At 36.5% G+C, this 16,489-nt stretch overlaps 1 protein-coding gene and 1 long non-coding RNA gene across 6 annotated transcripts; one reads left to right on the forward strand and one right to left on the reverse strand.

The window, feature by feature from the left end:
- The first annotated feature begins 2,623 nt into the window (after positions 1-2,623).
- LOC131937929 (uncharacterized) lies at positions 2,624-13,390 on the forward strand. 5 transcript variants are annotated; one of them, XR_009386263.1, is made up of 10 exons: positions 2,642-2,711; positions 4,061-4,322; positions 4,643-4,802; positions 4,933-5,045; positions 5,630-5,764; positions 5,848-6,052; positions 6,699-6,843; positions 7,039-7,153; positions 8,017-8,718; positions 8,836-13,390. XR_009386263.1 is itself a non-coding variant. In XM_059295700.1 (9 exons), exons 2-9 carry the CDS (start codon positions 4,146-4,148, stop codon positions 8,170-8,172), a joined length of 1,206 nt encoding a protein of 401 aa, XP_059151683.1. In that variant the 5' UTR covers positions 2,624-2,707; positions 4,061-4,145; the 3' UTR covers positions 8,173-13,390. The 5 variants fall into 5 exon arrangements, 4 of the variants coding, with proteins under 4 accessions (XP_059151683.1, XP_059151684.1, XP_059151685.1 ...); XM_059295700.1 differs by having other exon boundaries at positions 2,624-2,707; positions 8,017-13,390; XM_059295701.1 differs by having other exon boundaries at positions 2,625-2,721; positions 8,017-13,390.
- A 1,941-nt stretch (positions 13,391-15,331) lies between these two features.
- LOC131937901 (uncharacterized) lies at positions 15,332-16,466 on the reverse strand. The gene is made up of 2 exons (XR_009386261.1): positions 15,909-16,466; positions 15,332-15,840 (listed from the first exon to the last, which is right to left on the reverse strand). It is a non-coding gene; the product is annotated as an uncharacterized LOC131937901 (long non-coding RNA).
- Between the last annotated feature and the right edge of the window lie 23 nt (positions 16,467-16,489).

Below are 16,489 nucleotides of genomic sequence, written 5' to 3' on the forward strand. Positions count from 1 at the left end.
ATAAATTTCATTTCGTTCGGGGGGGGGGGGGGATGCCTGGAAGAAACTCTTCCTGTGGGGTAGACAGGTTCTGTTTTAGGGGGTCATCCATAAATGACGTCACGTTTTTTTTAGGGCTTTTACCTTCCAGCCCCCTTCCTCCGTCACACATCGTCACAAAAAGCCAGCCCCCCCCCCCCCCCACTTGACATTTGTGTAGAAAATCCCAATTTTGCTCCGGAGTGACAGGGCCGTGGACCTCACATCGGGCGCAGTGAGTTGAAGTGTGACGTCGCACGACCTGAAGCCCCCCCCCCCTCATCACACACCGTCACAAAATTACGGACCCCCCCTCCCCTACGAGTGTGACGTCATTTATGGACGACCCCTTAGATGGGGTATTGCCCTCCCATAGATGGGGGGTATTGCCCTCCCATAGATGGGGGGTATTGCCCTCCCATAGATGGGGTATTGCCCTCCCATAGATGGGGGGTATAGCCCTCCCATAGATGGGGGTATTGCCCTCCCATAGATGGAGTATTGCCCTCCCATAGATGGTGGGTATTGCCCTCCCATAGATGGGGGTATTGCCCTCCCGTAGATGGGGGGTATTGCCCTTCCACATTGACCTTTAAAAAAAAAGTAGTCGGGGTACACAAGCTGCCAAGTCAGGACAAGGCCCTAACATTTAGGTTCATTAAATAAACACATTGAAAACAGAACCCACCAATCATGCAACACACCGGGATTTTTCCCTGCGGCCCAGTCCACCCCTGAGCCGAAGCATATTGTGCACATATGCACAATCTGCAACTTTTATTTAAGTGGATGGGAGTGACACCTTTCCCATAAAGTTGATAGGAAAGATTTGATCTTTAAATTATGTGCAGAGGAATCAGTTAACAAACAGAAACACGTTGTACCAATATAAAATGAGTTTTGCCAAGCTACTGATACTAGTGATACTAATAAACTACTGATAAAGAATGCCACGACTAGTTTTACGTGGTTGAAAAAGTTTGGTTCACTACAATTATACGGGGCTGATCACAGAAGTCACCGCCAGACTGCTGTAGATATTTTCTATAGCCGTGGTAATTCATGAACATACATACCTGAAAATAAGAGTTTAATTAACAAGTTACCGCGTCTGACCACTCAGCAACTTGACCAATGACATAAGCAGGACATTGTTGCCATGAGAACGCCGGGAAAACGGGATTGGGGGGGGGGGGATTAAAATAAAATAAAATAGATAGGAATAGGTAGGTATTGTGATGGGGGGGGGTGAATCTAAATGGTGACTACTCCTATAGGGCTGGTAAGTAGGTCACTAACCAGTTCTGTGGCTCATGCAGGTTTTATTGAGCAGGTTGGTAACCTACTTAGAGGCTGCTATTAATTTAGTATCAGGCAACAGCAGTGTTTCTTCCAGACTTTTTTCTTCGGGGGGGCACTTGAAATTTTCGGGGGGGCGGTAAACTTTCTTCGGGGGGGCGGACACTGTTAAAAGTATATATTTTCTATATAAAATATATAAATTTCATTTCGTTCGGGGGGGCGGTAAAAAATTTTCGGGGGGGCTTCGCCCCCCCGAAGAGATGCCTGGAAGAAACTCTGGGCAACAGTCATCCATGAACAACGATCAACATTATTTAAAACGATTTTACTTCCCCATTCCATACGTCAAACATCGTCTCAAAAAACCAGGCAACCCAGGGTGGTAGCAATAGAGAGGAAGAGAGGGGACTGTAAGGCGAGGTTGCAGCTTGTTTTCTAACGGCTCCCAGAAGAGAATTATATATGTAGATGTTCTCCTTTTTAATTAATTATTACATAACTGGTGGTTATTAAAGCGTTTTACAAGATTTTATTTAACTTGCTTCCTCTGTCTGTCTGTCGTCAGTCTGTCTGTTATCATAATTCGAAACGAGCGAGCCAAATTTCGGGCACTTATAGGCTAACTGACAGATTCGTTTCAAAGTTGTGGGTCAAAACACAAAAACAGTGCAATCTGACAATAAATTCGACTTAATTGGATGCCTAATTTCCAAACAGAGGACGCTAGTGAAATTAAAGCTTGCGATTAAAAAAACAACGCTTTCTAACATTACCTTTTAAAATACAAAATGGTCCCCCCCCCCCTTAAGAATATGAAGACCACTAAATCTAAATAGATCTAACCGTAAATTAATGTTTAGTAATAGGCTTACATAGTACATACTGCTCCCATTATGCCTACTACTAGACTACCTTAAAGCAATACATAATTAAATTATTAATTAAGGTTTGTTTTTCGTTAGTCTACATAGATCTATGTCTATTACAAAATTATTATTAGTCAATCACTAACATAGTCAATAGTGACATTAACAATAGGTCATCAGAGTTTAGACCTATTTTAATAAAAAAAAATTAGATATATTATAGGCCTAGACAAAATGTATTTATTATCTTAAAAAAATTGTAATTAAAGCAGACGAGGATCTTTAATTTACATTTCTAGCATCTAGATCTAAAATGAATCGAGTAGCCTAACGAAAACGCGTTGTTTTAATAAAAAGTTAGATAGGCTAACAATAAAATAATGTTGTTCGTTTTTATTTTTGAATTCGACTTTTTATAGATTTTTGTCTATCAAGAATCTAGTCATCGCAAACAAAATGGTTTCAGCGATACGTTTGCCACGTCAAGTTCACAACTGGTTTATTATTTAATTTTTGAGTGTGTAGGTCAAAGATGGTATACATTTTTCTTTTGCAGAATATTTATTCTAGACCTAGAGTCTTGATCTAGATCTAGATTTAAATCTAAGATCTAGAACTAGACTAGATTCTGAGCAGCTGAGTTAGCTGAGTGGTAGCTCAGCTAGTCGAGACTAGAGAGGTCTAGCTAGACTAGCTTAAAATTTTTTTTTGTTCTGTTCTAAGATTTAGTTAGACAAATAGTCTTGCCTATGCCCTTTTCTGGTTAGAATGAAGTGAGTAGAGGATCAGGAGCTGGAACTAAAAAGAAGCCTTTCACTTTTTCAGAATTAGGCCACCCACTCTTCAGTTTCATTTCTAAATCTTCAGACAACTTTAGTCTTTATTAGATCTAGACAGTGGCGTAGCGAGGTCGGGTGTCACCCGGTGCGGCACTTAATGGTGTCACCCCCCCCCCCCCCCAGAGGCGTTGCAACCCTTCCCGGGGACAAACTTTCATGTTTTTGATTTGCACCCCCCCCTCAAACTTTCGATTAGCACCCCCCCCTCAAGTTTTTGATTTGCAACCCCCCCCCCCCTCAAACTTTCGTTTTGCACCCCCCTCAAGTTTTTCTCTATATCTTTTGCTATTTTTTGCCTTGGTGTCACCCCCCTAAATGGTGTCACCCGGTGCGGTCCGCACCCCCCGCCCCCCCCCCCCCCCTCGCTACGCCCCTGGATCTAGACTCTAGACATTTAGATCTAGATCTAGTAGATCTACTTTAGTTACACTTTAGTTACACTTTAGTTTGACTTTAGTTTACTTTAGTACTTTAGTTAGATCTAGTATAGATTCTAGTACATGCCTATTGATATGTGTGTCTTCAGTCTTCACGCAGTATGAAAGACTGTCGTAATCACATAGGGTGATTTGAGATATTCTTTTGTTTTCTTTTACATATTGTCGAGGACACAAGGGCGTTTCTAAAAATAATTTTATGTCTGTTTTAATTGCATATGCTATATAGACTAGTCCTTTCCTTGTTTCCTGAAGGATTTGGACTTGTTTATTTTTCACATGTTTGTATGGATAACTAAGTTTCTGAGAGAGCCCCTCAATGCAAACGTTAAGCGTCCATAAATTCTTGTGCTAAAACCCCATTCTCATCTTGGAATACTTGCGTATTTTTAGTGTAGCATTTGCTTACTTATTCTGAATTTATTCATTTAAATTTAAGTAAAATTTGTAGGCAGTTAGACATGTCCTCAATTGAGGTTGTTTATTTTGCCTAACTTAACTTGTAATAATTATAGCAAAACAACTACAGACCATGAAGTCATCAAATGTACAGCCTGAAATGTAAAAATCACTAAAATATAAAGTTTCTTTCTTTCAGGTCGGGTAGGAAAGTTTACTATCATGTTGTTCCAAGCTGCTACATTTTCTTAAAGACACATTTTGTGTGAACATAACCAACAAACATGTTAACAAAGCCTTCTCGCATCATTGCTCTCTGCTCAGTGGCTAATTTCATCAATTCAGCCGATAGGGTAATCATGCCTATTGCCATTGTATCAATGGCCCAAGAATTCAAATGGGATTTACACCAACAAGGATGGGTACTGAGTTCATTTGCTGTTGGATACATGAGTAGTCAGGTACATTAAATAACTAGATACCATTCTAAAGTCATTTTAGTCATTTTGATTCAGTAGGACATTTTTGGAAGCTTGTTATGAAATATTTTTAATTGATGATGTTTTTAATCAAAATACAAGAGTTTTTAATTTAAGTTAGTCTTACGAGAGAGTAAAAAAAACAATGGATAGATAATTGGTAACACTAGTGGTGTGAAAATGATAAAAAATATTTAACATAAACATGTTCATCACTAAAAAAAAGGCTGAATGAGAACAAACTAATCCTATATAAACAGTAGGCTTATAACCGTAAATTGCTTTTTCTTTTCTTAACTCAGATTCTTGGAGGAAGTGCTTCAAAAAAATATGGTGGAAAAAAAATCTTAAGTCTTGCTGTGATTTTATGGTCTTTGTCAACATTTTTGGTGCCATTGTTTTCCCATTCACTGTATACACTAATATTCTCCAGAGTTATACTTGGTCTCGGTGAAGGATTGGGTAAGGTTTATTTTTTAAAATAAATTAGCTTTTTTCCTCTCTTTTAAATATGTCAAATGTAAGCTCCTTATTCATATGTACAGAGTGCAACTATAGCAGAATTGAGCTTGTGTTTTTTTTTTATGTTCAGGGCTGCCCACTATTTTTCACATATTTTCTCATGCAATACCTTGTGAGGAAAGATCAAGAGCTTTTGGTTATCTTGTAGCATTTGGCTCTATAGGACAAACTGTTGCTTCACTGGTCAGTTACATTTTCTTACACATTTACATTTTTGAAAGTGTTGAGCTGCAGCTGTTGAAATACAGAAAAGTATTGTCTGAATAATGCAATTTGAAATAATGTGTACAATTTAAATAAAGCAAAGATGTAACTCTTCAGTTTTAGTGGTGAAAATATGTTTTCTGTTTGAAGGAAACTTTCTGCTGAAACAATTAATATTAAAAAAAATTCTCTTTCCTTAAAAAAACAACTTTCTTGACAATGTTGTATTAGTGTGTAGAGCCTTCAATTACAATGAATTAATATCTATTTAAAATATGTGGTTTTAAATGAATTGAGAAAAAGATCTTTTTGCATATTCCGTTACATCTTTGCTAATGTCTATGCTATTGTATACTAATATCTAGGAGTGTGCTAAAATTGAGAGGCTATTTGTAAATTATTTTGTTCTAAAGCTGAATATTAATTAAAATTGATTGAATGAGGTGTGTCACACTGGCATCTGAACGGTAACTATTTCTGTTAGAAGTTTTTGTGATGATCAGTTTTAGAAGAGAACAAACGAATTAGCGCCCTAAAGATTTGTGTTGTTTTATTCCTGCCAGGTCTGTCCCCATCTACCTTGGCCATGGATGTTCTACCTGTTTGGTCTGATGGGTTTTGTCTGGGTGGGTGTCTGGTACTTCATGTACGCAGAGGCCAGGGGTATTTTAGAGGAGGAATTTGTCGATCCCCCAAAGGTAGGGAAGGTTTAGATACCACATTGATCTATTCTTTAGAATCATGTATAAGGTGAGACTGAATGAAGTTCTGTTTTTTTCAGGTGAGTAATTCCAATGTGAGGTGGATGGAGTTTATCACACACTGGCCGCTGTGGTCCATCTACATAGCCCACTTCAGCATGAACTGGTCCAACTATATTATCATGCAGTGGCTGCCCACATATTTATCATCCACACTTGGCGCTAACCAGTCACATATGATGTCCACTGCTGTGCCTTATATCATGAACTCTCTTGTTAGTGTTGGTAAGGCCCTAGTATTCTTATTTTATTTTACTCGACCCAATTGTGCTTGAAATATAAAATGTGGATATTTGTCCACACATCAAATATAAATACATTAGTTTGCCTACACACACCAAATGCACTTAAAACCTGTCATGTAGATATCAGTCCACACATCAAATATAAAACCTGTCATGTAGATATCAGTCCACACATCAAATATAAAACCTGTCATGTAGATATCAGTCCACACATCAAATATAAAACCTGTCATGTAGATATCAGTCCACACATCAAATATAAAACCTGTCATGTAGATATCAGTCCACACATCAAATATAAAACCTGTCATGTAGATATCAGTCCACACATCAAATATAAAACCTGTCATGTAGATATCAGTCCACACATCAAATAAAACCTGTCATGTAGATATCAGTCCACACATCAAATATAAAACCTGTCATGTAGATATCAGTCCACACATCAAATATAAAACCTGTCATGTAGATATCAGTCCACACATCAAATATAAAACCTGTCATGTAGATATCAGTCCACACATCAAATAAAACCTGTCATGTAGATATCAGTCCACACATCAAATATAAAACCTGTCATGTAGATATCAGTCCACCAAATACAATTGAAATATATTACTCCCCAGTGGCTGCCCATTTTGCTGATGCATTGATAGGCCACAAGTGGACAGTTCTGTCTGTGCGTCGCCTCATGACATCTATAGGCTTGCTTGGACCTGGGCTTTTTATTTTATTCTTCAGTGCTGTCTACAACCTGCCATTAGCTGTCTTGTAAGCTCTTATATCTTTGTGTGTAGATTTGTGTGCAGATTAGTTTGTAGATTAGTGTGTAGATTTGTGTGTAGATTATCTGTACTGTAGCCCTGAAATTATTGTGTAGAGTTAGCTTCTACAACAGTTTTTGAACCAGCCAAATAGTGCAGTGGTGATGTGTTTGTCAGCTAACTCCCATTTTCCATGTTCCAGTTTTGTGTCCATCTCCCTGGGGCTAAGTGCGTGCAACTCCTCCGGTCACCTAAGCAACCACGCGGAGGTTGCGCCTAACCACGCTGGAATTACCTTTGCTATTTCAAATACTCTTGTAAGTAAAACTAAACAACTATACAAACTTTTATAATTTTAGGCTTTTGGAAATAAAACTATGAAACTGGCATTATTAAGTAAAATCATTGGTTGTTAAGATTTGTAAAAAACCTTATGAGTAACCTGCTGTTACAATAGAAGGGATGTTTTTTATTTTATTTTCTACTTTTTAATAATTGTGGATTTAAAAAATTAAGATATTGAGTCAATAGTTAATTCTTTGAAAATGATTGGTTATTTTTTTTTGCTTTCCGCTCGTTCTTCACCATTTACAATCCAAGTGTAAAAATTGTTTTTCTTCCTGTACAGCTTGGCATAAAGATGACACATTTTTCAAACAGACACTTACAAATAAATTAGTGAAACATATTTACATATTTAATAAAGTGTAACAAGAAGCATCATGCAAGAAAATTTTTAAGTTCCTTATGTATGAGGCTAAATAACTCGTTAGTTTACTTTTGCTATATAGAAATAATGTTAATTTTAAAAGTTAAAAACAATGTTCATAGGAACTACTTTCTTTTCCAGTATCACCATATTCAAAGCATTTTAAATAGTTTTAATTTATGTATTTATATTGCCCATAGTTGAAAATTTATTTTGACATTAGACTGTAAAGAGTTAAATTAAGTCGACACAACATAGGCTTTGATTAAAAATATATGCTTTAAAACCTGATCAGTATCTAATGATCTCTGAAAGATAATTATCTGCCCCTTCCCTAGTCAGTTGATTTGCTGACCCTGTGTTATTCATAAATATGTCAATGCTAGTTATGCATTGGTAAAAGTAAGTGATTCATGTACTCAAGTAACTTGTACTTAAGTAACTTGTCTAAAGTTTGCTATCCTTTGACAGGCCACCATTCCAGGCATCTTGTGTGGACCCCTGACTGCTGAACTGGTGACCCAGTCCCATGGGAGGTGGCTGCCTGTGTTTGTCATTGCTGCCGGGGTAAACTTTGTGGGTGCCGTCATCTACTTGAGCCAGAGTGCTGCCAGTCAGGTCTTGTGATAGAGCAGCTCTTGAAGGTTTGATTCACTGAATCCAGAGTGCTGACAGTCAGGTCTTGTGATAGAGCAGCTCTTGAAGGTTTGATTCACTGAATCCAGAGTGCTGCCAGTCAGGTGATAGAGCAGCTCTTGAAGGTTTGATTCACTGAATCCAGAGTGGTGCCAGTCAGGTCTTGTGATAGAGCAGCTCTTGAAGGTTTGATTCACTGAATCCAGAGTGCTGCCAGTCAGGTCTTGTGATAGAGCAGCTCTTGAAGGTTTGATTCACTGAATCCAGAGTGCTGACAGTCAGGTGATAGAGCAGCTCTTGAAGGTTTGATTCACTGAATCCAGAGTGCTGCCAGTCAGGTCTTGTGATAGAGCAGCTCTTGAAGGTTTGATTCACTGAATCCAGAGTGCTGACAGTCAGGTGATAGAGCAGCTCTTGAAGGTTTGATTCACTGAATCCAGAGTGCTGCCAGTCAGGTCTTGTGATAGAGCAGCTCTTGAAGGTTTGATTCACTGAATCCAGAGTGCTGACAGTCAGGTGATAGAGCAGCTCTTGAAGGTTTGATTCACTGAATCCAGAGTGCTGCCAGTCAGGTGATAGAGCAGCTCTTGAAGGTTTGATTCACTGAATCCAGAGTGCTGCCAGTCAGGTCTTGTGATAGAGCAGCTCTTGAAGGTATCAGCACATCAACACCAGTAGTGCAATGTTTACATTCAGTGTTTGACAAATAGAAGTTGTGCACTCTTCATTTTTTTTTCCAATTCATGGGCTAGTAAAGGGATTCATTACACACAGTGGGTAAACAGCTTGTGTTCTTAATGTGTGATAATAGGTCATGGTCATGTTTCATCATTGCTCATATGTCCAATCTGTTGGCTATACATCGGGGCTTGTGGTGGCCATTGGCCAATGTATAGCCAGTTTGTTGGCTGTACAGCTGGGCTTGTGGTGGCCTTTGGCCAATGTATGGCCAGTTGCTTGTGGGGTGGCCAACAGTAGAAAAAGGGTAAACAAATATTGAGCAGGAACCACTAACCTTCTGATGGCAATTACTCAACTACTCTTGTACAAGAACAATGATGGGCAATTACTCAACTACTCTTGTACAAGAACAATGATGGGCAATTACTCAACTACTCTTGTACATGAACAATGATGGGCAATTACTCAACTACTCTTGTACAAGAACAATGATGGGCAATTACTCAACTACTCTTGTACAAGAACAATGATGGGCAATTACTCAACTACTCTTGTACATGAACAATGATGGGCAATTACTCAACTACTCTTGTACATGAACAATGATGGGCAATTACTCTTGTACATGAACAATGATGGGCAATTACTCAACTACTCTTGTACAAGAACAATGATGGGCAATTACTCTTGTACATGAACAATGATGGGCAATTACTCAACTACTCTTGTACATGAACAATGATGGGCAATTACTCTTGTACATGAACAATGATTAAGTTATTGATTTTTAAGTTTTTCTGTTCCCAGGTATCATGTGACTAAATGATTCCAATGTAAATATATGATTCAATATATGAGACATGGTTTTTTTAAAGTTTTACAGTCATGTGACTTTGACAAATTGTTGTCATTTGATCATTAATTTTCTTTAAATATCTTTAAATAAAAATAGTTTTAAAATACAGTTTGAATTTCTTAACCTCAAGGATCTTTTCTTGTAGTGTGAACTTAGCTCAAGGATCTTTTCTTGTAGTGTGAACTTAACTCAAGGATCTTTTCTTGTAGTGTGACTTATCAAGGATCTTTTCTTGTAGTGTGAACTTAACTCAAGGATCTTTTCTTGTAGTGTGACTTATCAAGGATCTTTTCTTGTAGTGTGAACTTAACTCAAGGATCTTTTCTTGTAGTGTGACTTATCAAGGATCTTTTCTTGTAGTGTGACTTATCAAGGATCTTTTCTTGTAGTGTGAACTTAACTCAAGGATCTTTTCATGTAGTGTGAACTTAACTCAAGAATCCTTTCTTGTAGTGTGAACTAATGGGACTCGAGTTTCTCCTGTAAAAAGTTGGCCAGTCTATTACACGCAGTGGCTCTACTAGGTCTGTTGGAACTGACCAATAGTTGCTTGTTGGAAAATTGATAGCCTCTAGTTTCTTACTGTTTATATCAAACCTTTTTTCCATTTCACTTCTGCAATTTTGTAATAAAAAGGCCATTAGACATTTGTAACTATTTAATTAGTTACACAACAACCTTAACTACAGTTGTTAACGGTTAACCTTGCGACAGTTAGAGTGGTGGAAAGTTAGGACATTTTGTCACATGTTGTCACACACAAGGTCTATGATAGATGTACGAGGTCTATGATAAATGTACGAGGTCTATGATAGATGTACGAGGTCTATGATAGACATACGTAGTCTATTATAGATGTACGAGGGCTATGATAGACATACGTGGTCTATTATAGATGTAGGTGGTCTATGTTAGATGTACGAGGTCTATGATAGATGTACGAGGTCTATGATAGACATACGTGGTCTATGATAGATGTATGAGGTCTATGATAGACATACGTAGTCTATTATAGATGTACGAGGTCTATGATAGATATACGTGGTCTATTATAGATGTAGGTGGTCTATGATAGATGTACGAGGTCTATGATTGATGTATGTGGATGGAATAGTTTATGTTAATCATTTAGTTAAAAAAAATGAGGTTAATCAAAGCGTTGTAATTTTTGTGAAAATTTCAAATTAATTAATGTACTTGTGACAATATCTTAACAGCTTGTTTTTTATGGACTGTCTTGTAGATGTTTTATTGGACTATCTTGTAGATGTTTTATTGGACTGTCTTGTAGATGTTTTATTGGACTGTCTTGTAGATGTTTTATTGGACTGTCTTGTAGATGTTTTATTGGACTGTCTTGTTAGACCCCAAGATTTTGTAAAACTATAGTTGCATCAAATACATACGCCAGTTGTGCTATTGTTGCAGTCAAATATGTACGCCAGTTGTGCTTAGGCAAGTTTTTTGTCGTATCTCCCCAACTTTATTTTCTTCTCTCATTTTTAACATTGCCTTATGTTTTTGGTACTTCTAATACTTGAAGATTATCTTCAATTGTAAGACATGAGACAGTGTCAGTAAGACATGAGATACATCAGACAGTGTCAGTAAGACATGAGACACATGAGACAGTGTCAGTAAGACATGAGACACATGAGACAGTGTCAGTAAGACTTGAGACAGTGTCAGTAAGACATGAAACAGTGTCAGTAAGACATGAGACAGTGTCAGTAAGACATGAGACACATGAGACAGTGTCAGTAAGACTTGAGACAGTGTCAGTAAGACTTGAGACAGTGTCAGTAAGACATGAGACAGTGTCAGTAAGACATGAGACAGTGTCAGTAAGACATGAGACAGTGTCAGTAAGACTTGAGACAGTGTCAGTAAGACATGAGACACATGAGACAGTGTCAGTAAGACATGAGACACATGAGACAGTGTCAGTAAGACATGAGACACATGAGACAGTGTCAGTAAGACATGAGACAGTGTCAGTAAGACATGAGACACATGAGACAGTGTCAGTAAGACATGAGACAGTGTCAGTAAGACATGAAACACATGAGACAGTGTCAGTATTATTGTTTATGGGCCATGACAGACATGTAGTGTTGAAATATCCAGCTCCTAACCCCATTGATTAGTGGGCTACTTGATTAGTGGTCCACTCGATCAGTGGGCCACTTGATTAGTGGTCCACTGAATTTGTGGGCTACTCGATCAGTGGGCCAATTGATTAGTGGGCCAATTGATTAGTGGGCCACTGAATTTGTGGGCTACTTGATTAGTGGGCCGCTTGATTAGTGGTCCGCTTGATTAGTGGGCTACTTGATTAGTGGTCCACTTGATTAGTGGGCTACTATATTAGTGGGGCACTTGATTAGTGGGCTACTCGATTAGTGGGCCAATAGATTAGTGGGCCACTTGATTAGTGGGCCACTTGATTAGTGGGCTGCGGTGGATCTAAAAGTCAGCAGTGTGAGCTGTAACTGGGCTATCAACTTTGGTGAAATGTTGCAGTGCTGGTGTCTTCCTTTCAATGATGTTGTAGATAATCTTCATGTGTTTTCACATGGTATTGTTTCATTACTATCTAGATTGATGATGTAAATAGAGAATGTTTTTTTTTTTTTTCAGAACAATCTTAATTGATCTTGTCAACTTGTTAAAATGATAACCATGTAAAATTAAAATATGTCCAATTGTAATTTGTTATAAAAGATCAACTATTCTGAACAAATTATTGTATCATTAATCATTGTACATAGGCATACCTGTTGCACAGGACATTTTGAATTAGTGAGGGTTGGCCTAGTTGTAAGTTGTATTGATTTATTTCTTGAGGGTTGGGCTAGCTCATAGTTGTACTGATTTAGTGAGGGTTGGCCTAGCTGTGACTTGAGTGCCTTGTTTTTGTATGACTTTCACATATTTCATACATCTTGTATGACTTCCACATATTTCATACATCTTGTATGACTTTCACATATTTCATACATCTTGTATGACTTCCACATATTTCATACATCTTGTATGACTTTCACATATTTCATACATCTTGTATGACTTCCACATATTTCATACATCTTGTATGACTTGCACATATTTCATACATCTTGATGAATGCATCAACACTGAACATATACAACTTGTGCAGTGAGGCACAATTTAAAAAAATGTTTTAGAATCTCAAATTTTATAAACCAAGGCAACTTAAAGTAATGAGCCAATGAAACTTATTCATTTATTGTCCCCCTCCCCCCTGTTTAGTTATCTACTAAGTGTATAGATACTCTAAACATATCACTTGTGTGCTTATCAAGGAGAATCAAAAAGTTGCAATCAACACAGGTGAATTAATTAGGGTACTGGCTCGTTACTGTTGTTCCAGTGTAGTTGTATTGGAGTCTTGTTTTAGTGCCAATGTGTTGGCCTCTTTTATTGGACTTGTAGTAAACAATAAATACACACTTTGTTTTAATTTGATGAGAGAAGCTTAGTGAGAGATGACATGATGATATTAAAACCTTTCTGATTGTGTCTGTTATTTGAAGAGCTACAGTAAATGTCTTGTGATGCAAACACCCACCCTTGACTCATGTAAATAAACCCGTGTTGTATCAAATATGTACATATATTTAACCACTGATGTGAAATAAACATTTCTACTTGCAATTGTTGTGTTTTGGTTAACTGCTGTTGTTGTTTGCTGGTTTGGTAAGTTAGTTTTGTAATCGATTTCACTTTACAAACGGATTTACCTAAATTTAAATATATTTCCTAAAATTAGTAGCAACTTTCAAAAATTACAGACCAATTAACCATAATATAATTAAAATATGTATTAGAATATGAGAGTCTTGATTCTTTAAAAATAAACATATATTTTCATTAAAAATATACATGGAATATATATATATATATATATATATATATATATATATATATATATATATATATATATAAATTAACTGCTACTTCTATAATCGTAATTAATAATTTGCCACATACTGGCACATAGGCTAGGATGATTTATGCAATTTATGCTATTACTTAGTTCTAGCGAAAGGCTGAATCTATTTGCAAAGAAGGTCTTATTAACAAATTAATGTAAATGTAAAGTTTGTGGCAAGTTAAAGTTAAATAAATACGTAAAAATCGCCCGCGGCTAGTAATGTACGAAAAAGTAACCTCATTGTCAAGTCTTTAATAGAAGTAGTATATACTATATTGTGATATATTTGTGTCAAATATTATAGATAAATGAATAATAAACCTAAATCAATGGCTAAATATATCAATATAGGCAAGAAATTAACTTAAACGGCAGTGTTTGCGAGCAGGATTTGCTATATAAACAGCAGCCATTTGTAAGTTGGAGTGGCTTCCCCTGAATCTTGCGCTATAAGTTTACACAAAAAAAAAAATAAACAAGATGGCTGCTATAGTAAATGTTGGAGACATCGCTAGTCTTCATTTATTACTGAAAAGTTTTAATTCAGTTGTTTAAAAACAGGTACATAAATTAAACAAGGAAACATTTTTGTATTTTTCAAAACATAAATCCTCCTCAAAATGTGAAATAATTTACAATTTAAGGCATTTTAAGGAGTCACCTGTTTTTCACATTATTAGTTGCGGGCGATTTTACGTACCGTGTCGTACCTAAAACGATAGATTACCAATAAAAATATCGTTATCTGTTATCTATTATTTAATGTATAGACCAGGGGTCGGCAACCTTTTGAAGCGGAAGAGCCAAAAGTTAAAATTTTCAAAATTACCCTGGTTTTAAAGAGCCACTAACATTTTTTTTATTTCAAATATTTTATTTTTTAATTAAGTGTATTAGTATTTGTTCAAGGAACTGGAGAGCCGCATCTTGATATCAAAAGAGCCGCATGCGGCTCGCGAGCCGCAGGTTGCCGACCCCTGGTATAGACATTAGTCAAATTTTAAAAGCCTGGTCTAAGGGAAACAACAATAAAAATATTTTAATGAATTGTGTTAACCAAGATTTATAGTTCCTGGCTCTTCTATTATCGCTATTTCCAAACAAAAAACATTGTCTAGAGAATTTTTTTTTCGTAACTTTAGTTTCTAAAGAGTTACATTCGAAAATAATGTTGGATGGATTTTTTTGCTTAATGGAATAATGTGTATTAAAGTGAAGTAGCACTTTTTTGTTTAATTTTTAACCAATCATGAAATTTCCGTTATTATCTATATAAATGCTAAATCGACCGCAATTAAAATATTATCTTATTGTTAACGCATAAAAACAAGTATTATTGCTCAGTATTTCGAATTTATTGTAATTAAATTTTAGTAGCTACACATTGTTTAAAATGTAAGGTTAACTTTGTATCAATTAAAAATAAATTTATTTACATAACAGACGTGAGAAGATAAAAATATTTAAGCAATAAAGTATTTAATATATTATGAACATATTTATATAATTATTATATAATTATAATTAATGAATAATAATTGTAAATAATAATATAATTGTAATCTAAGGGAAACAACAATGTAATTATTTCAAAATGTTGAAGTTTTTTTCAAAATCATGGTCAAAGGGAAGTAACAATATTAATATTTTTTAAAATGAAGTTTACATTGTTATCACCCTTTTTAAAATTTTCGTACACTATTTGAAAGTAAAACGGACATAACAACAATGGAAATATGTTTCTGTTGGTAAAGCCAGTGTTGTTACCGTACACATATTAACATCTCACGATTCGTTTTTCAACGTGATGTCACTTACACCAGGAAAAAACAAGAAAAAAAATTATATTCCCTCATTTTTATTCAAATACATGGGATATATTAGAGAAATGTTATTTACACATTATATAATTTATAATCGAATAATAATTATTTAAATAATTAAAACATGTACACAAGTCAGATATTTGTTTTAAAAAAAATGTCTGGAATGATTGCAGTTACAACCCCCAGTTGAGAATGTCGCGATTTTTTTGTTTATTTTTTTATGCTTTATTTGTGTGGTGCTTCAATGCTAGTGTTAAAATTGTGGTCCACTTCTGGAAGGCCGATATGTTTGGCCAGTGTCCACTTATTGAAGGCCGATATGTTTGGCCAGTGTCCACCTATAGAAGGCCGATATGTTAGGCCAATGTCCACCTATGTAAGGCCGATATGTTTGGCCAGTGTCCACCTATGGAAGGCCGATATGTTTGGCCAGTGTCCACATATGGAAGGCCGATATGTTTGGCCAATGTCCACCTATGGAAGGCCGATATGTTTGGCCAGTGTCCACTTATGGAAGGCCGATATGTTTAGCCAGTGTCCACTTATGGAAGGCCGATATGTTTAGCCAGTGTCCACTTATGGAAGGCCGATATGTTAGGCCAGTGTCCACCTATGGAAGGCCGATATGTTTGGCCAATGTCCACCTATGGAAGGCCGATATGTTTGGCCAGTGTCCACCTATGGAAGGCCGATATGTTTGGCCAGTGTCCACTTATGGAAGGCCGATATGTTTGGAATGACAAAAAGTCAAACAGGTATCACAGGGAAGCTCGTTCAGCAAAAGTAACGGTCATCACGTGATGTATCACGTGGTGAATCAACAATACAATAGGATGGCTAATCACAAAATGACAAGCAAGAAATATACGAGACTGGCTAAATAACAAAAGCAAGTAATAACTTAAAGAGAAATATCTCCAGTACCTGTCGACTAGAGTTTTACTTGACCCCCACATAACTTGACCCCCACATAACTTGACCCCCACA

Source organism: Physella acuta, unplaced genomic scaffold (genome assembly GCF_028476545.2).
Source record: "Physella acuta isolate Inbredline_101_S28 unplaced genomic scaffold, ASM2847654v3 ptg000225l, whole genome shotgun sequence".
NCBI classification, from domain to species: Eukaryota; Metazoa; Mollusca; class Gastropoda; family Physidae; genus Physella; species Physella acuta.

Bases quoted from the DNA above. Each gene is read 5' to 3' on its own strand.
- LOC131937929 (XM_059295700.1), top strand. From the start codon at position 4,146: ATGTTAACAAAGCCTTCTCGCATCATTGCTCTCTGCTCAGTGGCTAAT. The intron at 5,046-5,629 runs GTCAGTTACATT...TATTCCTGCCAG, and splicing joins GACAAACTGTTGCTTCACTG to GTCTGTCCCCATCTACCTTG. The intron at 5,765-5,847 runs GTAGGGAAGGTT...TGTTTTTTTCAG, and splicing joins AATTTGTCGATCCCCCAAAG to GTGAGTAATTCCAATGTGAG.